The sequence below is a fragment of the Corapipo altera genome, unplaced genomic scaffold (genome assembly GCF_003945725.1).
Source record: "Corapipo altera isolate COAL_440 unplaced genomic scaffold, ASM394572v1 45, whole genome shotgun sequence".
Classification (NCBI taxonomy): Eukaryota; Metazoa; Chordata; class Aves; order Passeriformes; family Pipridae; genus Corapipo; species Corapipo altera.
In genome coordinates, this window is record NW_020884877.1 from 8,768,925 (window position 1) to 8,792,740 (window position 23,816).

General features: G+C 36.8%; 1 protein-coding gene across 1 annotated transcript in view; it reads right to left on the reverse strand.

Moving 5' to 3' along the window:
- Window positions 1-23,816, reverse strand: part of PARD3B (par-3 family cell polarity regulator beta) — a 398,190-nt gene that overhangs the window by 208,041 nt on the left and 166,333 nt on the right. Inside the window, exons 6-10 of the mRNA XM_027636917.1 lie at window positions 16,930-17,016; window positions 13,311-13,436; window positions 8,394-8,749; window positions 6,589-6,728; window positions 5,693-5,821 (exon numbers count right to left, since the gene is read on the reverse strand). Of these exons, the coding sequence (XP_027492718.1) occupies window positions 5,693-5,821; window positions 6,589-6,728; window positions 8,394-8,749; window positions 13,311-13,436; window positions 16,930-17,016 (838 nt within the window). The remainder of the gene's footprint in view (window positions 1-5,692; window positions 5,822-6,588; window positions 6,729-8,393; window positions 8,750-13,310; window positions 13,437-16,929; window positions 17,017-23,816) is intronic.

Below are 23,816 nucleotides of genomic sequence, written 5' to 3' on the forward strand. Positions count from 1 at the left end.
TTTTAAAGGGATGGTAAACAAGGCAATAAGCAGTGTACAATTCTTTTATGTCTACTTCAAACACCACATGCACACGTTTTACATTAAGGCAGCCTAGGAAAACTTTTGTCTTGGATTCTAAGGCAGAAAGACTTTTGGAAACGTTCATATGGAATATGGAATAAATCTGGTGACCCTTGTAAATGGCAAGGCACTAAAGTTGCCACCAAGACTTAACAAATGCCCAAATACTTTGGTTTTATTACATGCAAATACTGCAGATCTGGATAAACGCATATTAAAAATATATGAAGACTCAATTTCTGTTAAGAGCCAGATTTTATATGCCTCTGTTCTGATGTATACATACTTATGATTTCATAGATCAAAGTGGGCTGCCAAACAATTTTGGGCAACCTCAGATCTGAGACTGATGCTACCAAGTAAAGAGTTTTCATTTCCCAATGCTCTGAGGTAGGGTTCCTAAACTTAGGAGTTTTGGGCAGTAATCCTATAAGCAAATATATTATCTCACGGTACAAGTAATATTATCCTTTTCTCTCCTTACTTATATCCACTCTAACTTTTTCTTTACCACCAGGCAGAGTACCATCAGAGATTCTTGCAGGCAATGAGTTTTATTACCAGTTCTTTCAGATCACCCATTTCAGGTTACTCATATTTGCTGGAAAATAGGAAGAGTGGGATCTGAAAGACATATCATTGCTGGATCATAACACTGATGGGCTTGACAGAGAAAGCAGTAGCAGACCTGTTACAATAAGGTCTCTGCAGCCTCGAAAGGTTGACAACTGCTATCACATGGAAAATCATGTTTGTTGTGCTGGTAGCTATAGGGGCACTTCACTGCATTTGAGAGATCAAAGATGGGCCGCTTTCTAAAGACACATGAATTCCTCAAACAATTTATTCCCCTTTGATAAATTAGGGAGTCCCACCAAAACCTGAGATAAAGTGACACTTTGTGCCACACAGGAAAGATTGTCACGTTCCTTCTTAACAGCAATCTCTTACTGACTCTTGTAAAGACCACAGTAACTAATCATCAAACCTCAACGCACAGTTTCCAGTACTCTAAGCTGTAATGAACTAGTAACCATCTTCTGAAATATAATGAAACCTGAAAACCTTTGAGGGGCTGCACTACAGAATATTTTCTCTTTAAAAATATACATTTGTATATAGACGCAATCCACACTCTTTCATCATTTGAGATGAAGAGAAACTACAGGTCCAAAAAATACACTTCCCTTCAAAAGCTCTCATAAAAAAACCTCAGGATTTTTAAAAAATCTTCATGAAGTTTTTCACAATGAAAAGTGCCATGTGTATCCTTCACTTCATTATGCAGAACAATTCAAGAACTCCATCTTGTGTATGCTATTAAAGTCCAATGTATACTTCTTTTTTTCCTATCCAATTCATCTCCCTTTGAATAGAGATAACACAACAGAATTGGTACTTGCTGGAATCCTTTTCTGACTGAAATTGTTTGTCCATTTTGGGATAACTGAGCACTAGAATCACAGTTTTGACCTACAAAAACAGCTGCAAAAATGGTTAAGTCTAGGCTATAATTTCACTTATTATTTCCTGCACATAAAGAGGCAAGCAACAATTAAAAGGAAGTAATAGAAATTAAGCTTTGAATATTAGAAACAAGAAGGCCAACTGGTTTTCCTTCAGGCATGTAAGTTCAAGGTAGTGGAAGGAATTAACTAGGGGAAGACTAAAACATAAAAGTTAATCACACGGTAAGCAGAAAAAAATGCTTGATTGAACTTGCCACTCATCCTGCTTCCTTCTCTCCTGTACAGCACATGTGTAAACAAAGACTTAAAGACCAATGCTACATTAAATAAATTGTTGTTCATTTAGCTTTTGTTGTAAAAATGCTGGTTTGTTCCCTTTCACCCTACATTCTTCAGGGATTCGTGAATATGCCAAGAAACCATAGAAATAGTGATTAAAGTTGAAACTGGTAAGTCAAAGAAATCTTTAAAACAAAAAATTAAGTACATGCAAAACTTACACTGTATATGCTCTAACTTACAGAAAAATGCATGTAAATATTTTTTGTGCTATACTCTTTCTGCCAATTGCAGACCAGTCACATTCCTCTGCTTATGTGCACCACATAAAATAAAAATTGCAAAAGGTCATGGCATAGAACGAGTTACACCAGAGCTGTTCTTATTCAAGTGGCTTTTCTTTTTTTACCAATGCAGGGATAAAGAAAGAGAAAGGGGAGTGAGAGATCTTTATATCATTATTAAAAGAAATGGTACCTTCAGATCATACATTTTCCCTAGAGAAAAAACACCATGCAACAAATATACATGATCAAAACACTGTATTTTCAAAACACAACAAAATGATAGCCACAGTTTGATGTGCATTCCATTTACTTTCAGAAAAGCTGGAAAATCTAAACCTCTTCAGTTAAGTCAGTTTCTCTCTGTAATATTCACCATCCTTCAGAAAACATTTTTACACAGCTTAAAACCCAAATGCACCTTAAAGAACGCACTAATCACCGGCCACTCTGTAGACTGTGGTAAAGTGAATCAAAATCTTCCCCCAAGTTTTGGAATTAGCTCCTTACTTAGCTGCTACACTGTCAACAGCTGGCACGAATTACTGGGAACATTTGGCTAACTGGATAATAAGGAGGATGGGCTGTGGTTGGTCCAAACACTACTTCACTGATCTGCTTCAATATATACATATAAAAAAAATCTCATTAGATCCTCCTTTTCTTTTTTTTTTTTTTTAAAGATTAATAACCCTACAAAGATTGGGTTTTCAATTTTATTCCCTCGTTATGTGAAAACAATGTAACTGTATAACTCTCAGATGTTGCACAGGCTAGTGTAACCAAAGCCCAAATTCCCTATAATTTAATAATGCCTGTTTGCAACACTGATTCATCCTCACCCGTATCACATCTCCACTGCTGTGGCAAAGCTTTACTACTCTGAATATATTTTTCTACTTGCTAAAAATTCATAAGCATAGATCACTGTAACAAAACCCCCAAACCCTGCTCCCATCTATCTTACCAAAGAGAAAATATTCATGAGACTAAGCTTTCTCCAAGCCACAGCTTTCAAATTATATTATTACAGACCCGTGCAACCAAATGCCACCCATTGTGACTTTGTTACATTATTTGCCTTGTACCCACTCAGCTATCAAATTCTCTCCAGAAATCCATGTAGAAACCCAGTTCTAGTGGAGCAATATACTCAAAAGTGGTTTTGTGCATGGCCCCTAGGGGGTCCAACTTCCAGAGGCATCTTTGCCACAGGAAGCTGCAGGGGAATGGGCACGTTTACTAGGTGGTCCTTCTCCTTTTCCTTTCCACAGGTAACATAGAATCTAAAGAAACCATCTCAGATTACAGTCCCTGGAGAACTGCTCAAAGCAGGAACAAATCTGATATAAAGCAATTACCCTATTATTGCCAGGTATTAACAAAATCCCCAAATATCCAGGTAAATTCTGCATGCATGTTACATAGTCAGAGCATTCAGTTACAGCTGTCCTTGAAAAACATTGGATTATCCACTACCTTTCCTTCCAAAAACAAACATTTAAAGGGCTGGCATTTTTCTCCTCTTTGATCAAAACAGTACTGTAACTTCTGAGGCAGAAGAGGATTAGTCCAATGTAATATCATGACTAAACCTAAAATCAAACAAAAAAGCTAAACCAATTTTAATTTTATTTTTTTTTTAATCTTTGCTGAGACTGTTCTCAGACATCTCATGAATTCTAACAAGTATCATGTTAGCATCAACATCTGGTAGGTTAGTGGTATGGTAACTCACACTTTTGCTGTGAGCTACCAGATGTTGCTGAAGGGCTTTTTAATTTAGAAGGGCTGGGCCCATAAATTTATCTAATGTATTTCAGTAATTCACATTTGTATTATGTTGAACTTGATTGGGATAACACACAGAGCAGCATTAGAATTCACATATCATCACTGCTACAGTGAGGGCCATCACTTGTGCAACATTTTTTCACAGAGAAAGCAATCTAAGCGAAGGTCAAGCCAGAAGGATAAATGTGGCTACTTTCTGGATTTCAGTCATGCCAGTCATAAGTAAATCACCTTTTGAAAGGTACTTAATCCTTGCTGTAGAGACTGGAATTTAATAGCAGGCAATTGTGGCAGGTAAAAATTATAAATGGCTTTTAGATTCTTCAGTCTTTTATACCCACACACTGCTACAGTGATTTCCAAGAGAATTTGTACTATGACAATACAGAATAACACACAATTCTGGGGGAAGAGGAGAGGGAAAAGACACTTTTTCAAAAAGTACATTTTCAAAGTAATGTGCTTTACAACTTAAAAAACCAGCAAGAAAAAAATGTTGATGGGTAGCCTTTTCAAAAAATAAGCTCTTGTTTAGAAGAACTTGTGCAAGCAAAGAAATCCTAAACTGAATAGAAATTCCATACTTTAAGACTCAGAAATTTCCCTCTGATCTACACAGACATTGACTGTACTAAACAGAGCAATACAATGACTGACTTTGGGGCTTTGGGAATCACCAACAACAAATGCCCACTTACAAGGCTGAAAACTTCCATTATACTCCTTCAAAAATTACACAATAAAAAAGGAAAATGAAAACAGAAATAGTTTTTCCAGGACACTTTACAACTGCTCTACTACAGGAAAAACTGGCCACCAGCGGCACAAGAGAAAAGACTGACACGAGAGAATCTGAACTCCCCTCCAACTTCCTATCCTACCATAGGCAACCCTGACCTCAACAAGGTCCAGCTGGTTACAAGGAAACAAGAGAAAAACTGTCAGCAATGTTTTCTGAGGAAACATAATGGAGGATTTCTGTAGAAGATCCTGACAACAGACTAAAGCCAAAGGAAAAGCAAGAAGGCGGCATCTTAAGAAAAGGATGAAGGCGGTTTGTGCTCTTTAAAGGAGATAAAATGAGACAAAAGCAGGAAATGCTGTCCTTCCCTTATCCTGAGGACTTCTTAATGAAAGGTCAAGTATAGCCATCAATCAAGATAAGGAAGAGGCAACCAAGGGATGACCTTCTTTGAGGGGAAACAAGTATGTATCAGATAGCACTTTTACAGTGATGCAGTCCTCCTCCGTCTATGTGAGAGAAAAGAGAACACAGTTTCATGTCAGTGTTAATCAAAAAAAAGTGAAAACTAAGCACTTGAGATGGAACAAAGACATGCAAGAGCCTATTAAGTCAAACACTAGCAGCCAAGGAAAAGCTTGCTTCCAAAATTCATGAGGAGTGCAATGGAATTCTATTCCTCACCACTCCTGTAGCTGGGCACTTGGCTTAGGAGACATCTCCTAGGGACAGCCATCCTCACTATCTGTTGATTAACATTTTCAGTTATGCCTGACCTCACACTTACAAAATTAATTTACAGTATTCCCCTGTGAGTTATGCTTATAATATGTAATTTTGGGGGATGAAAACTCAGAATGTGTGGAATTGCATCTAAGGTAGACAAAAATCAAATACCCCTCAAAATCAAATGTAGCTATAGACACTTCTCAAAAAGAAAGCCTATATGGTTACCCTTTGCTGGCTTTCTCTGCTAACAACAGTTCATTTCTATTTCTTGGGCTAGTTTTAAAACATGGAACTGTTTCAATATCACTCTTTGGAAAGAATAACAAGTTTACCAGCTCTCGAGGTAGAAAGGCCTCCTCCTGACGAGCCACAATCAAAGAGACAGTTTCCCCTTGCTTTGTGCTCCTCAGCATAGCTACCAGCTCTTCCTGGGTCCTGCCAGTGATGTCCCGTCCATTCACCTACCAGACACAGAAGAACAGAGGATGTCATATCTGTGAATACAAACTGCCTTTTATCATTTTCCCCTCACCTAACACAGGTGTCATTCAGTGACTGAGAGCAAAGAACAATTAGCAACAGTTCCCACAATGTCTCCCCCTCTGGCCCTGCACAGATCACTTAACCTTTTCCTCCTCATTTTCACCATCTGTTAAAGCAGCTCTGTAGTACTTACCCACCTTGCAGGGGGTTTGTGAGGCTTAATTAGTTTGTAAAGCACTTTGAAGATGAAAAGTGCAGAAACAAGACCTAAGTATTAAAACTGTTTACCTTAAGAGCTTTTTGAGGTTAGTAAGTAGAAATAACCATTAGATAATGAGATTGTAACTCACAAGATACCTGAAAATTCTAAACAGACTGATTCGAGAAAAATTGCCTTAGAATGAGCACTTAACAACCTCGATATTAATTGGAGATTTTTGGACTTGGTTAAAGAGGCAAAGTTTTGTTCCTACACTGATAGGTTTATCTGCTTTAAGCACCAAGATGTTATCAGGTTTCCCTTGTTCAAACATCCCATGGACCCTTGTGAAAAGAACCATTTTTCCAAGTAGAGGTGTCAAAAATACTTGTTGACAAACAGCACAGAAGCCATGAGACTGACTTTAAACCAAGAGTAAGAATTGTAGTTCTATACATCAATAGTATGTATAAGGAAATAAAAGATTTATGACAGAATTAGCAATCAATATTCAGCAATGCAATTACAATGGATGTTTATCCTAACCTCCAGGATTCTGTCTCCTGACTGCAAACGACCATCTTTTACTGCTGCACCTTTCGGTAAAATATTCTTCACAAAGATTGGACCAGGACCATGTACTGAAGAGTCTCTGGTAACCACAGTGAAACCAAGTCCTTCTGGACCTAGAATGTCAGATAAAGAACTCCTAACATAAATTTCAACAAGCAAATGATGATCATGAAAAGTAAGCAAACAATGTCAGCAACATATCACAGACACTCATTCAGCTTAGCTCTCAAAAAAAGAAAGCAAACAAAAAGCTGTAAACATGAGCCAATTTTCTGCAGGGTCTAGAGAAGAAGTCTATCTATGTCAAAATACATACCTAAATCTTCCTGCAACAGCTACAGATGGAAATACTGTTGGTAAGCACACAATAATACAAAACAAGCAAGAACTCTCTTTTTAAAGCGTTTGCCTTTTCTTCAGATTTAACATTAGCCTTCACATTAATGTCAATAGTCTTTCAGAGAACCAGAGCCATCAGAGGTGTTTATATATTTATATATTATAATATAATATAGCATAATAGATTTTACAAAAACTTGGTAAATGGGGAAGATGTCACATGATTTCAACGCAACTGTTGACGACGTGCTGTTAAGAAAGGACAAAGTGGTATTTCAAAGCTTCCATTAGTGAAGCTGTTTGCTGCTTGGAAGTAAGCAACCTCAAGTTTTAGCAGATAAATGCTATAAAAAATAATTAGGGAGTAAAGTCAGTATTAGTAGATATTGCTTATAAGCCATCAAAATCACCAGGAATAGCAGGGTTCATAAAAATCTTTTTATATTGAGCAGTATTACTACCCGCGTGGTAAGTTTTCAGAGATACCTTCAGAGACACCATCACGTCAGTGTCACATTGCTCTAATTTCTAAAAATATAAATTAATGTTTCTAAATCAAAAGCATTAGATCTAAAATGGGGAAAATTATGAAGTAGGTTTTGTTAACGCAAAGCTGAAGAGTTCATAAGTAAAAATGAGTTAAGAAATAACAAAAATTAAGAAATGAGAGCTTGATTACATTCATTATGTGTTAAAAGAATAAAGTTACAGACAGTTTCTAAAAGGGCCACTTCTATGATCAAATTTAACTCTCAGCCGAATCAGAGACAGAAATTAAACAGAAAACATAAATGCTAATTGGGATCTGCTTAAGCACATTTTACTACATGTGCATAAACCTGTTACTCCATGCAAAGACAGACAGCTGCAAGGAGCAGCAATTAAAGACATCCACACTAAATCCTGCTGCCTGACAGCTGAACAGATACAACAGAAGAAAAAATAAAAAAATATTCAGAAAATAAACCAGGGAAATTTAGGTAAATTTGTGATCAACTTCTTGGAAAACATGAAACAGAGCAGAGTATACTTTAAAGGAATGTTTTAACAGTACTGTGGTCAATTAGCAGATATGAATAAAATAACAAAGATCAACATCAAACAGTTCAAATTTTTATTCTGTACTTTTAAAAAGGCTGAAGCATCTCTTAATATCACACGTTGTTAATGAAATAGCTTCCAGAGATGTCTTAAAAATCAGTAAATCTGGAAAACATATATCCAAAATTTGACCGTTTAGATATCCAATATCTCCATAAACCCAAAAGATGATTGTTGAGAAGACTGCTGTTAACATTCCTTTACCTTTTGGAAGTTTTGGAACTTTTAAATGGTAAATAACTTCCTTGTACTTTTAATGTCACTAGTTAAATTAAAAGTTATCATATCACTATAGGGAACATAATACAGAATTAATCATACAATATCCAAAGACTTACCTTTTTTCAGGTCTATCTTTATTTTCTTTGCATTTTTTTTATTGCCAAAGCCCATAAGGGGTGACAGTGAGGGAGAAGATGGCTTTCTACCCAGACGTGGGAGGTTAGGGCTCTTAGCTTGTTGTAGCATTGCCTGTGCACCTGCCTCCAAGCTGCTTGTTCCAGAAAGATTAATTGTTTTCAGAGCAGGTTTTGGATGAATAGGAGGTGGTATCTTTGCTTTTGGAACTCCTTCTTCATTCTCCAGAAAAAGAGGAGCAATAGCAGACTTCTCATACTGTTCTCGATTATAGGGAGGAAGGACTTCTAAGATGACACTTTGAAATTTCATTGCCTGACGGAAGATGTCCTGAGCCCTTTAAAAGAAAGGTATGATAATTCACATAACTAATCAGAAAATTTGGACCAAGTCTGAAGTTGTTTACAGAGAATAAGTCAAAAATTTACCTTACCTTCACACCTACATGGTCCCTTTTCTAAAAAGCACACATGAAATAAGATTTGTAAACTACAGCACTTACTTACATTTCAAGTAGGAACGGCATATCTGTCAGAATTACTAAGCTGCTATGAAAACATATCAGCCAGAATAAACTAATGAACACAAAACTTCAGGAAGGGAAGTTCTCATGGCAAAAGCTCATCAAAACACTTCTGAAGTTATAGCTTGCTATTTGTTTCAAGTGTTTGTTACATATTTTCTTGCTGGCATAGAGGCACACTGAGCACTTATGATCAACTGTTCTTGTGAATACATCTGCTCCAAGCAAGCTCAACTCTCCATGTTTTTCCAGAGTCCAGTCTAGTGCTCCTCAGATTCCTTCATAATCCCCAATGCAACTGCTGGCTGATTCCACAGCAATAAAAAAGGATGAAGGTATGGGATAAATGGACATCTTCTGAAGAAATATTGTAACTGCAAATAGTGCAACAGAAAAGGATGATGGCTCGGGATGCACAGAAATCAGGAAAAAACCTTGTGACCAAAAAGATGCGACTATTTGTATGTTTCTACATAAATGGATAAATAAATAAGTAGATATTACTCCCATCTTTCAAGCAGTAACCTCTTGCTAAGTGGATATGGGGATCTCACTTAATCTATGTCTTTACAGATGTACTCAATTGCAACATCAGAAATTGAGTTAAAGCATTAATACAACTACACCCCTGGATAATGATAGGACAAGGAGGAACGGTTTTTAAACTAAAAGACAGAAATTTACGTCAGATGTTAGAAGAAGTTCTTTACTCAAAGGGTGGTGAGGCACTGGAACAGGTTGCCCAGCATAGCTGTGCAACCCATCCCTGGAAGTGTTCAAGGCCAGGTTGGATGGGGCCCTGATCTAGTGGGTGGCATCCCTGCCTTTGGTGGGAGTTTGTAACTAGGAGATCTTTAAGGTCCCTTCCAACCCAAATCTGTGGTTTCTGTTAACGGATATCATGGTAACAATACAGTGTTCAGGTTCTCATGCATTGCAAGGCAATTAAGACAAGTTGGCCAAAAGAACAGTTCATAAAGCCTTCCCTGGATTTTGAATAACCCGTAGATTTGGTCAATCAGGCCGCGTGACAAACCTCAGATTCTAAAGGAACAAACGAGACTTCTCTCTTTCTACGCTTTCCTTTCCTACCTCCTGTTGAAGCAGACAGGTTTTCTTCCATCCTGCGAGTACAAACAGAAGTAGTAGCTGAAGCACATTTTGAGAACGAAAAGTCAAGAACTGCTTAGCTGAATTGGGTCAAGAGGAGAAGTAATGGCTCCATTAATTTTTAAATAAATCATGGGGTCCTTTTAAGAACATTTTACTTATCTCCTACCTTTCTGTAGTGTGCTTGTCAGTCTAAATCAGTATTTCACTGAAGTCTTGGCTTTGAATTTATACTCAGTTATGTAACAGGAGTCAATGCTGAAAGTACTTCTGCAGCAAACATTTTTGTACAGTGATACAGAAAGGAAGCCACCACAAATGTTTAACGTCTTGAAAACACATCTACTGCTTTCCCAGATCAACAGAGCCACACAGTGCCTCCACCTCGAAGCTTTGGGTGGCAGAAAGGAGGGGCTGTTTAAAGAGTGTTTTCTGTTGCATGAAGACATTGAAGTCAGGGGTCAGTCCCAATGGATACTGTTGCAGGAAAGAACCATCTGGGGCCACACTGAGTGTATAAGCATCAAGAGTCAGAATAATCACATTCATAGACAGGAGACACTGCTAGAGACAAACCTCAAACTTGGAAAAGAAAGGTAGCAAGGTTGTAGGAAGGTATTCTCTCAGCATCACCCTCAAGGATTAGGTTTCAGAGCTGTAATACCACTGTCCCCCAGTGCATCTGCAGAGGTTATAGGTTATCTGTTCACCTATAGCCCATGAAAGTTTTCAAGGACAGACCTTACCCTGATAGTAGAAACCATGGCATGCTTCCAGCATAAGGATGTAAAATCTTAACTGGGTTTCTTTCACACCCCATCTTCATCCCTGCAAGTAGCCACTTGGTCATATGTTACAAAGTAATTTAATAACTCAGTTTCAAAAGATTAATATTTAAAATACATGCAAGAGAAAATATAAGATCTCCTTCAAACAAAAAATAGTGGAAATAAGACATCCTATGGGAAAGCCTAAATGCAGTCTTCAGGGGCAAAATAACTGGCTGCACTTCAAAGAGAAAAAATAATGAATGGAGAAATTTACATTTCTTGAGACCCCAAATGCATACTTTAAAGAAATAAGGGAATCAGTTAAAAGAGGTGCTAGAAACTCTGCAACACAACAGAATGTAATTGAATAGATTAGCAGCAAATGAAAAAGCAGACCAACAGTCCCAGTATATAACTATTATAAACATGGGAATACAGAAAGTAGGCTGCTGCTGTTACAGCTGCAGAAGCAGCAATCATCAGGAGCAACACTAGAAAGTCTCTGCTGAAAACTAGAAGAGACAGCATGTAGCAATCTCTGCTAAGTGTTAAAACAGCTTTTACAAGGGTTATGCAGAAACGTCAATTTGAAACTAGCCAACTGATTTTCCTCTCAAAGGAGAATCTGATTGCTATTTCTGGGTCAATAGTCATTGGGATGATACTTTCTCATATCTTTTACAATTATTGCATTTCTGTAACTTGGACTTCTGTCAGGTTATGTCATGCCAGATGAAAACTAAAAAGGCATATTCACTGAGATTAGTTTCAACCTCAAAAGTAGATTTTTTTTAGCCATTCACAGTCAGGGAAGAGAGATGATGTAGAAGGCTAGTCTGGAAGACAATTCAGCAGAACAATGTAGGACTTGGAAATAGGCTAGAGCTCATCCAAAATATTCCCCTCAGTCTCCAAACAGGTGCTGAGTCCTCACTACCCACAGTTTTTCTCCTCAGATCCAGTGCAACTGCAACCACACTACTTGATTTTGTAACATAGGGAGACTTAGACCAACTAAATTGGGCTCTGCTCTGAATCACCTTTAAGTCACTTTTCACTCTCCCAATGACAGAGAGATTGTCTAACAACTGGTCTCTCTAAGCTAGCTCTCATGGTAAATATTCCTTCCAAGTCCCAAAACTTTACATAAGCTGTGAAAAGCAAAATGTCCTGCATTTCTCATTTTGAAGAAAAGCCTGACAGAGAAGTGGAAAGTTTACTGCATTATTTCTAACTGTCCCAAAACGTAGTAATCTTATAGAAAAATATGCAGTCCTTCACTCCACAAACATCTTGTGGGGTGAAAAGCTCTGGAGATCCAGCTACATTGAGAAGAAAACACAAAGAAGACAATCAATTTGTAAAGAAAAGATCACGATTCTGAGAAGCAAGGTTTTGATTCAATCAATCTCATTTGAGAAATTTCATTACAAAACTACACAGGTGAGGAAACAAATGTTTTAATAAGATATCAACACTTATGTTCTGATAAAGTTGATATCTTAGGAATTTCCATGGATTGAAGAGAATGGTGAGTTGTCCTGTATCACAGTACAATGCCTTTACCACCAAATATGTAGAAAGTTGTAACTGAAAAGCTATCAGGAGGCAAAAAGCACAGTCTCAGAAACAAGAATACCTATGCTACAGAACTACACTGGTTTCATGAAAACCTATTTTGCAAATATTTATCTCTAACTGTGAAATTACGTATTTGATTTTAGTCTGGAAGTCTTGAACATTTGGCTTACTGTTTAGAAAGTTAAGCCTTGACTCCCTTGACATCTCAATAGGTTTTTGTTATATTATAAACAATCACTCAGCTGTCTAAACATATGGATTAAAAGCAAAAACAAATTACTATTTAATTACTACAGCAAATATCTGTGATATTTGAGAGGCTATTCTTTTGTGTAACTATGTCACATTAATTGACAGACGATCAAAACAACCTGTTACTTAAAAAAACATTTGAAATAGATAATAAATGTCAACAGACTTTTAATAAAAGTCATAAGAAGTGAGACCTACCATTTAGCTCAACTAATCATAGTTTGACAGTAGTAGTATTTATAAAAAAAATTAAATGCTCAAATAGCTGCAGCACAAAAAAAAAAAATCTTATTTCATTTGCAAAAGAATGTTAAAAGCCATGCTGTGAAGTCGACTCGTTCTGAAGGTCTTATGAGGGAAAAATTACAAGGAAAATATGGTAAAAAAATAACAAAAGCAGTAGGAAGTGAAGAGAAGGATTACAAAACTTAATGCTACTCAAATTAAGGAAGCCCAGTAAGTCCACTTAAACTACAAGAACATATGTCTCCTCAAACTTTACCTTATTTGGAGGTTTCAGAAAGAAAATTGCAATGCTTCTGCCAGGTATCAATTTTACAGATATTTTCTCTCAAATAGGTATTAATCCCTTTAAGAATCACTTAAACACAGCACTGTATAAAATCCTGGGTAGTTAGAAGTATCACTAAACCAGCACTTACTGTGCAAAGGTTTTATCTGTAAGGTCCACGTGGTTAATCTTCACAATGCATTCATTTTCATGGAAAAGACCATCCCGCCTAGATCTGCTGTCTTCTTCAATACCACGGATGAAGAGTCCCAGCATCCTAAAAGGCAAAAACTATCCTTATTGTGCTGATATGAATTTATAGCAAGGAAACATAGATATTAATCTCTGTGTAGGAGATGACAGAGGAGATGGCTATGAAGTGCTTAACCTAGAGAAAGGACTTCCAGTTCACTTATTAACTAAAAAAGAGGGGATTCCAAGAAACACCAAGAAAAATTGCTGGACACTAAGGCTATACTACAGAACTTCAGAAGCATTAACTTCTGTAGGTCATACTTGGAGAAAGCAGAAGAAAACACCTATATCTCCACTCCAGTTAAAAATGCCAATGTAGCTTACGCAATATTTTACTTCCACTAAATAAGATTACATTGATCCAAAGAAAAGAAGAGATTAAAAGTAATTTTCTACCTTAACTATAACAAAATAAACAGGTGTTACAATAAGATAAAAAACAACTGACATTTCTACTTCTGAAAAGTCTGTGAAACTTTTTAGTTGCCAAAGCCCCTTGCTTTGTACAAGACAGTGATACTACAGACTCATGTGGCAGAACAGCAGCAGAATTTTAAACCCCGAGTTGTTTGTTAACAGGCTAAGTGCAAGTGAACACTGAGGTGCAGCACAGAATAATGCAGTAAGTGAACATGTGTGGGTGGTGCAAAATTCCAGTGTTGATAACTCTGCTGGGAGCGCCAGGCTAATCCTGACCTAGCTGGGGCATCTGTTTTGCAAACTATAATTCAACGTAGATATATCCAGTGATACCAGTACAATGCCCAAAAAACCCTGACAACCGTGTGTTTGTGAAGAACTTTTATAATCAATCTTTGTCCACTAAATTCCATACCACATCAGCAAAGGCAGATGACCTTTAGAGACCATTTTCTATTGGTTAGACTCCATAAAATATTAATGTGCAATTTTCAAGGTGCCAGCACTCCAACCACAAAACAGAAGTCTTGTATTTTTGCCTCAGCTTCATGAGCCCCTCATATATAAGTCCATTCAACAGATTTGCAGCATGCCATTAACTATTTCAAATGACACTATATTCACTGTGCTTATGATTTTAGATTAACTGTATAATAAGATTTAAAAATTTATACTTGTGTCCTATAAATTACTAAGTGAAAACTTGGTTCCTACTGAATATTACTTCAAAAGATCTAACAGAAAAAAAAAGTGGTTTAATAGTATAAAGACTCTCTTGCAACCTGCGTTATCCTTCACCTAAGGACTCCAAGAGACAGTGGTGAGGGGCCACAGCCCTTTTGATGACAATCAAAAACCTAAATCCTAAGAACTAATGAAATATAATTATGTTAAGATGCAAACCAGTAAAAGTAGAGAAATAAAAGAAATTACAAATTAAGCTGGTTGCTCACTACTGCGATGTGCTTAGACACTGCATCCATATAATGCAATAGGACAGCCCACTTATCTGAAACTTGTTGTGTGTGCTGCACTGACTGAGTGGCTTGAGTTACGTATGCTGTGGCAGCCTAAATTCATTCCTCCATTACTTTTTTTACACAGCCTCAATTTTAGCATTAGTTTAATGCACTATTAAATTTTAATTTCCTTTTTTCATTATATTTAAGTGCCAAAGAAAGGGGGGAATTATTTCCATTACTTTTGTAGTTCTGTAAACACTAGGATTTTGTAAATTAGTACTATTTTTAACGACCTCTTAAAAAAACTTTGGTCTGTGGCAGCACCAGGCTAAAGCCAGCACTACCTTATTAGAAGATAACTTTACGATTGAAATACCAGACCAAGTTAGTCATGGCCAGTGTGTCCCTATAAATTCTATCATTTCATTAACAGAAACAAAAGATGCTCTCCTGTACTTTCTCATGTTATGATGAGTTACAGTTTATACACGAGTCTCGGGCTTGATTAAATAAGAGGGTCAAGCGATTTAAGTCACTCTAGTGCTTTAACAAAAGTATCAGTAGGGTTCTGCCAAGGGTCATTAAAATTGCTAGACAACTGTCTAAACAACAAGTAGTTAATCTCTCAAAGACTATTCTGCTCCAAGGGATCACCAAAAGCATTTGTAAATAGGGACATATTAACATGCATGTAATGTAGACCAAAGAATGCCACTTCTTCATAGCTTTAAAGGTTGCACTCAACACACTGATACTTGAGTACAGAACTGTATTTCAGTCACAATAATTACTGATTTTAATAGCTTGCAATTTCATCACTTTTTTTTTTAATGAATGATCTTGAAATACAGTGTACACACTACAATTTTTATGGCATGCCTATATAAAATCTGCATTTCATAGTGTGGTAACAAACATAAGTGCCTCTTTCAAGACAAACAGCCAAGGACACAATTTGGACCTCCTACAGTTCCCATCGAAGACCAACTTTCTTCTTGAGACAGTGATGACATTTTTACAGGCAGCAGGTGGACATCTATTTTCCCTTTCGGTAAATAAAACAATCTTAATTGATTTGGGTCCACTTACAAACTCAGATCTTGCCAAGAAAACATTTATACACACAGACCTTTACAAGGTAATTCAATTCTTCACATTCTCTGTCCTACATGGAAGTTGACAGTAAAGAAACATTTAAGAATTAGACAAATTTTACTTTTGCAATAATTGTCTTTGTGTTACAGGCAGCCATTTTACTATAAAGTAGAGTCATTTATAGCTCCTATTCACGGCTGCCAGGGTCAAATTAACTCTCTGGCTAAGCCTCTGTATGTAAAATTTCAGGATAGATTTTTTTTTTATTTTTTTTTTAAACACATCTGAGTTACATAGCTTGGAAAACAGTTATAATAAAAATGCTGATGCAGTCTTAACTACAGCACATCAATATGAGCACACTGCTATAATAGGCTTTTGTGATCTCAATGGACTATGTTAAATCATTTATAATTAAAGTAATCGCATTGTGACAAAGAAAAGTTCATGATATAGTGCACATTTTATAAATGCTATACAACCAAATCTTAAAGATGGCTTGAAAAATATGAGACGTGAACAGGCAAGCAATTTTTTTGACTTTTCGTGTCTGATATATCACTAAGGAAGGACCTATGTAGAGACATCCAATTACGAAAATCCAAACAAAACAAACAACAATAAGCTGGAAGAAACAAACAAAAACCAGCAACAGAACCAAACCCAACTAAACACCACACAAAACTACAGTCTAGCTTATCATTCAGAGAATAAAACCAGAGGCAATTAAAAGGACATATATGAACAAAGAGGGTGGTATTGACTGAAACAACTGGACGTGGCACTTAGTTGACAAGGTGGAGATCTGTCAAAGGCTAGACTCAATTACCTTGGAGATCTTCTCCAACCTAAATGACTCTATGGTTGCCTAATACAGAACTTAGGCTAGTTAATATTTCGGTAACAGAAAACAGTGTCATACACCAATTTTCTTTAAAGTATTTGTTTTCCTTATGGTAAAAAGGAGGTATCTGAAGACACGCACAACTGAAATCCTTTCATTAATATACTTCTTGAGTAATGCAGAAAATATCTTACCTTCCACTCAAAGATGAAAAGAAGGGCACTACATGTATTCCCAAGGGTCCACCTTCCCCAGAAATCTCCACTGTTTTTGTCATTTCACTAAAAAAGAGCATAGGAAAACACATCTCATATGCTTATTCACAGAATTCTCTATGTTAAAAACAAATTCCTGATTGATCAGAGTGTGGAAAGGGTAGAAAAAATATTTGACTCAGAGTTCACTAATATATAAAAATATGATGAAAAGTAAAACAGCTATGCAATTCTTTATTTTTTTATATTAGCATTTTTGTATTTTAAAAGGGAAAGAAATCAGTTACTAGATATTTTCCTAAGTTAACTCCCAAGTAAATTAATTAGAATATTAAAGAATAAGCTTTTAAGTGAGGAGAGACTTCATCATCAAAAAAAAAGAAGGGGGGGAGAGGTTATTCTACATATTCTTAATTTATGCTCCACATTAGCTGCTTCAGTCAATTTCCCCATGTGGCCACATTATAAACATGAAGATCACACATTAAGGACATCAAGCCTATAAGCAAATTAGTCAAATCATATTTAAATATCTTGATTTCTGCCCTCAGTTGCGTACAGCCTGACAAACAAAGAACAAAACAAATTGTAACCAAAAGTGCAACTCAGCTCATTTTATCAAAAAGTTTCCTTTCTTAAACACCATTATCAAAACCCTCTATGTTATTTCTGACAGATTTTTGCTGTTTCATCTCCTATTGAGTATTTGACACTGCCAGCCTTACAGTGACCTTTTCTCTATTCTGGGTGATCCTAATTTGAAAAGGAAGGTACTTCAATTGGCTACAACATTTAAAAAAGAAATTAGTAGCAACTGTATTTCAGCAGATCACGTTCCTTCTCTCCATACTAGTGTACATCTTCTGTAACACCCCCTCCCCTCAAACTGTACTGAACACCATCGACAGGACTAGTGGCAGTGGACAGCTAGTGAGTATTTCCACTCGTATCAGAACACTCTTACACCACAAGCTACAAGCTCACCACGTGCATGCCAATCCTACAGTGCTGACAGAGCATGGCAAACTGAACCAAACGGTCCCTTTATACACTGCCAGGAGTTAAAGATTCAGTCTAACTGATGCAAGGGCAGGCTGACAGTGGGGAAAATACTTCTGACCTTCCTCCAAAAAACATACAACAGATCTAGAGGGCACATGTTTGCAGAGTAAGATGACCAAGCTGACTCTTCCACACCACTCTGCCCTCCCCCTCAAATTATTTTTCCCTAGTACAAGGACTTCCTCTGGGATCAGCTGACTGTTTTTGCTGACCCATGGTCTTATGATCATTTGATATGATGCAAGAATCAGCAAAAATGTACTGGTATAAGGCAAGACCGTGACCAGCCTTGAAGTGGTAACATACAGTTACACCACATCAGATACAACATAAAGACATGTAGAGCACAAGGAGCACAATTACTGCAAACGAGAAGAGTAAGTTTTGGGGAGGTTTTTTTCTTGTAAACTATTCTTTCAAAAAGGCCGATGCTGTAATGAATTTATGTTCCATAAAAATGAAATAGAAAGACCCTGAGCAACAAACCACCACTGATCCCAAGGCAACAGGTTTACATATTAATGTATTTATAACACAGGCACTATTGACAGGCATTTGTAGATTTTTTTCTTTCCTGTATTGCCCCTTCTCATTAATCAAATTGGGATATCCTGACAAAATCTTCCTCTAGGTTTTTTTACATATACTTTTTTCTAGGGAAACTAGTCAGAAAAACTAATCAGGGTGGTTACCAAAAACCTCAACAATGAATTCATAGGAAATTAACTCCTCTTTCAGTTCCATCTTCTACTTCCTTCAATTCTCTTAATACACAAAGAAAGATAATTAAAGGGCTACTTTTATTGTCCTTTTAACTTCTACAGCATCAAAATGCATAAGTAAAATAAGTAGCCAAACCCTACAGATCCAGAAAACAATCAGAAGTAGTGAATGTCCTTTCATCTGTACAGGGAAAATTTAAATAAGTTACAGTTGTCCCTAGATAACCCTGCGTGTTGCTTAAGTACTTCAGGGAAGAGTTGTCTTCCTGAGCAACTGTGAAACAGAGCAAGAAGTTTTTTGAGGGCTATCACGACAGACAGGTTCACTGTCATATTAAATCAATGTATTTACAGTTATAAGTAGGCTCAAAGCCAAAGAAAACAAACAAGCCTACTTTTAAATCTAACATGAAATCTACACACTAAGAAAAATAGGTTTCTTTGTGTAAACCAATAGCCCACATGTACATTGTGTATTACTTTTAAACACTGAAGTACATCCTAAAACTTATGGATGTTCTAAATATGCAGAATAAGACACTCTGTATGCATATATTAAAATTTTAATAAAATTAAATTTTAATTTTAATAATTTTAATACAATTATTATTTTAATAAATTTTAATAAATTTTATTAATTTTAATAAAAAATCTATGAATCTAAAGACTTCTCTTTCTCAAATGTGATTCTTAATTACATCTGAGAAGAAAACTTCCCTTCAAACCAACTTTCAAGAACCTTTGAGGACGTTATTTTTATATCATACCTATGAAACCATGAAAGTTAAAAATTTAAAAACTGGGACACCCGGGGTTTGGTTTGTTTTTTATTTGTTTAGCAACTTCAGAGATTAGAAATTCAGACAAATTTGGCATCATTCACTCATTCTGTCCCTCTCTGGGCAGGTTTAATCTGCCCATGAGAACAGCTGAACTCACCAGTGTACTATTCCACATTGGTTTACAGTTTATACTATACTGGAGAAAGTATTCAGGAATAGGGCATGCCTGAATGAAATCCTAAATAGGATGAGCTTTAAGAATACTAATTACTAAACTCCACAGGCACAAGGGACAAAAAGATGCTGGGACTCTTCAGTTTGACAGAGTCAAGTTAAAAAAATTAAAAAAGGGAGTGGGAGAATGCAGAATTGCTTTCCACTGCAGGTTGATAACTGTGATATTGACAACAGAGAGGGTAGCTTATAGATTTTCTGCAATATCCAACACTTTTAAGAAACAAACCAAGCCCCAAAATGGGAAAAAAATTAAATTCCATAAGTTAGTAACCCACTAGTGACATACTCCTGTTTTAAATCTCCCCTACAGATCTTAAATGCCTTTTGCAGTAAAAGAAAACACAAGTCTGGCCTATCCAGTGTAAAAGTCATGGAGTCCAATTGCTAGATGGGGAGGAGAGGCTGGAAGCATTGGTGAGCAAAGCACAGAGGGTGCCTCAGTGTGTTACTGTTTGTGTCTCCTGTACATTTTTCAAGGAGCAGACAGAGTTCCTACCTCAGAAAAGACTGTCCCTGCTGAGTTTGGAACTCAGTCTCTGTGGAACACATACAGGTGTATTCTTACAGCAGTCAAAATAAGTGAACTTTTAAAAAGCATTTCTGTGGGTGAAATTTATCAGAACTGCAGGGTTCACCCCAACCAGATACACGGCACTCAGGCTTCTTCAAATGCATGCTGGCACCTCCCTGCCCCTCACTGCACTGAAGGAGCCTCAGAGGTCTCACTGAAGAGAGAACACCTGCCTAGTATGACCTGATCAAAGACCACATTCAACACTGTACTATTGATTTTTAACCTGAGGGAGCTGTCATCATTTACTATTTAAATTCTTCATCGCTTGATGTTATTGATTTCTGACAGATTCTTTACTGTCTATCACATTTGTCTGGAAGGCTTGCCATGCATATTATTAAAAATGTTGATGAGCACTGTTTAGCAAAGAGAGAGATAGAGAAGGCATACACATGTGTAGTGAGCATGCTCAGCACTGGTGATATAGAAAGCAAAATTTAAATGGAGTGCTGCACATTCAGCGGTGCATATTTAGTGGTGAATCAATGTGATCCTCAGGTTGGCAGTGTCCTCGCTGTCGAATACTATAGCTCCCTCTCCTGAAATCTGTATCAAAAATTAGCAGTTTGTCAGTTTTGCAGTGGGAAAAGATCTGTCAGCTGAAAGCTTCTCTGCAAACTACCCAACAACACTCACAAACTGATCCAAGCCACTGAGAACTCAGAGATGCTTAAAAGGGAACTCTCTCTAGAAATAAATATTTTGGAGTTTTGCAGCAGGGCCTGGTTCACTAAGGTACTTTGACCTTCCTCAGTTAAAAATGCTAGGAGAATCTTGGTAGCATTTCTCTTGGAGAACGCAGCAGACACAGCCTAAAGCAGATTAATTGTTTTGCAACACACTGAAGACAGTACCTTGGAAAAGCTGCTTTCTGCATGGGTTAGTGGGCAAAACTTGTCATCATGTGTATGTCACAACAATCTACTGCATGAGTAAACACAGATCAAGTATTTATCATTCCAATGGCATTTTCCTTTGCAATTTTACTCAACACTTTCTCATGTGTTTAAGAAAAGGTACAGATTAGTAAGATGCTATATCTGAAAAAAAAAAATCTTAGTGCAGGATGTCAATGTTTCCCTTGCAAACAGAAAAGCACAGCTGATATTCCGAACATGCTTTGTGGTGTTTTATTGACCACAGTCAAGTAAAAGACAAAATAAATGTTACTCAAATGTAGAAAGTTCACAGATGAAGTTATTAAGCTGCATGTCCTTGCTTGTTCTTCACTGTGCCTCCAGCCCCACCAGGCAATTCCAGCAGAGAATCCATCAACAAAAGGTGTTGACATTTGGTACCGAGCACAGACCTACAGGTGATGTCGAGTTCCCAAAGGGGACTTTAACAAGGAAGATTGCACAGATTTATCTAAATAAAGAGGGTGGTGACTCTGTCCATGCACTTTTTTCACAGACCAAGCTAGTACAGGTACTGATGGTAATAAAGTATTTGTACTTATTCTTCCAGAGTAGTCAGCAAAACTGAACCTGTCAGATAGCACACTTCCCACCCATCTCTTACCCCTTTTCCACATTTTTCCTTCCATCTTTTCAACTAGGTACCTAAAGGTCTGTTGAAAGCCCTGAAGAAGAAATTGAAATTCCAGATGTTAAATAACGTGGACATACTCAAATGATGAAAATCCAAACAATAAACTGGGATGGAGAGCACCCTACAGGGAGAGGAGAACACAGCTGAAGGTGTAGTCAAGGATGAGCTTTCCAGGCACAGTTAAGGAAACTTCTCACTCTTTTACAAGAGACAGGCAAGCTTCAGCTGCTCCATTCTACACTAAACTAAACAAACAAACTACCCACAAAGTTCAAATATTTACTATGAAATAAGGCCAGATTCTTCCAGTTTCAGTTTGAAGAGGAAACAAATCACCTTCTCCTAACTAAAATGTGTTAATCCAGATTTTTTGTCCCACTGAAATTAGTTAGTTCGCACACGATTAACTGTCTAAAGGTTTGGAGAGAAACCAGACAGCCTGCAGGTACCAGAGTTTTGTGTCTTTTTTGTCTTTAAATCAAGTTGTTCCAATTCTCTGTTAGACTAATGAAAGACACAGTAGGTTAAAAAAGGAAAATACAGAGAAGGAAAAAAATTCTGCAGCTACACTTTAATTATGTATCTACAGTGCTTAAACCAAGGAACTGACCCTGACCTCTGCTAAAAAGAAGTGGGAAGACAGCAAAACAGAACATAATGAAAACACATAATGAATTATCTATGCATAAATTACCCTTTGAGTTCCAACTAATCCAGTGCTATTAAGCTAAACATCCACTTCCAAGCAGATTCATGTTTACTGTTTCTTAACACTATCATTTTTACTAAAAAAAAAAGCAACGTTTACAAACCCGGTATTTCAATGAACAGTGGGTGAAGGAACTCAACGTTAAAGGTTGTGACAAATGTCTACCTGACAATCTACAGAGTATCAAGATCCTGTTCTTTAAAAATCTTTCAAATCTAGTACAGAACATGAAAGGATGCAAGAAGAAATACAAAATTTTATACACCGATGGCATTAGCTTGGCTTCTTTTACCCCGAACATTATTTTTACCAGTAAATAAACAAAATAATAATAAAAAAAAGCCAACTCCAGAATTTACAAAAAACATTCCAATGACCCAATGTTCAACTCTCAAAATGTCAAATTAAAATTTTCAGACTCTCGAAGGATACAGTCCTGAAAAATTTCCCAGTACTTTTCCAGTGAAATGTTTTAACAGGATCCAAGCAAAACTTCCCACTAGCTTCTGAGTAGAAGAGCTAAAAATCCTTTCTATGGCCACTGGTTTACCCAACGTGCAACTCATTTCACCTCCTTAAATCAGTGAACTGATTTTCTTCAAATGGAACAGTTTTCCTACTTGAGTGAGAAGTATAAAACAATCGAAGACTGGAGCCTTTAAATTCAACTGTCTGGGATTCACAATCATGAAATATTAATCATGGTATTCTTTTTTTATGCTTCCCTCTGAAATACCCATTTATTGGCTGTGGTCAGAGAAGGAACTCTGACCTCAGACAGGTTGGTGCTCAGATCATTTTTTTAGGGTGATGAGTTGCTATTTTGCTATTTTGCTGAAGTGCTTTAGACCTTCAAGATTACCAAACTCAGTGACAGGAAGGATTATATTCCAGTGAAAGCTGCAGGGACAATATCAGTTTTCTTTCTTCTGTAGCACAGAAAAGCTTCCATAGCATGGAATAGATCACAATTAGGCTGAAGTATCAGATTTATTAACATCACTGAACATGGTTTATTTAAATGGCACATTTAAATGAAGGTTTAAGGTATCACGACTTGGTGGTCCTTCATGGCCCTAACACCTTTGAAATACAACAAGGAAGATACCTGAATAAATCAGAATTATAAGTAACACTCTCTTTCAGAATAAACAGTGTAAAACGAGTCAAATTAGATATTAAGATGCTAGTTTTACTACTTGTGGGAAAAAATAGTTTTCTTATTTAAT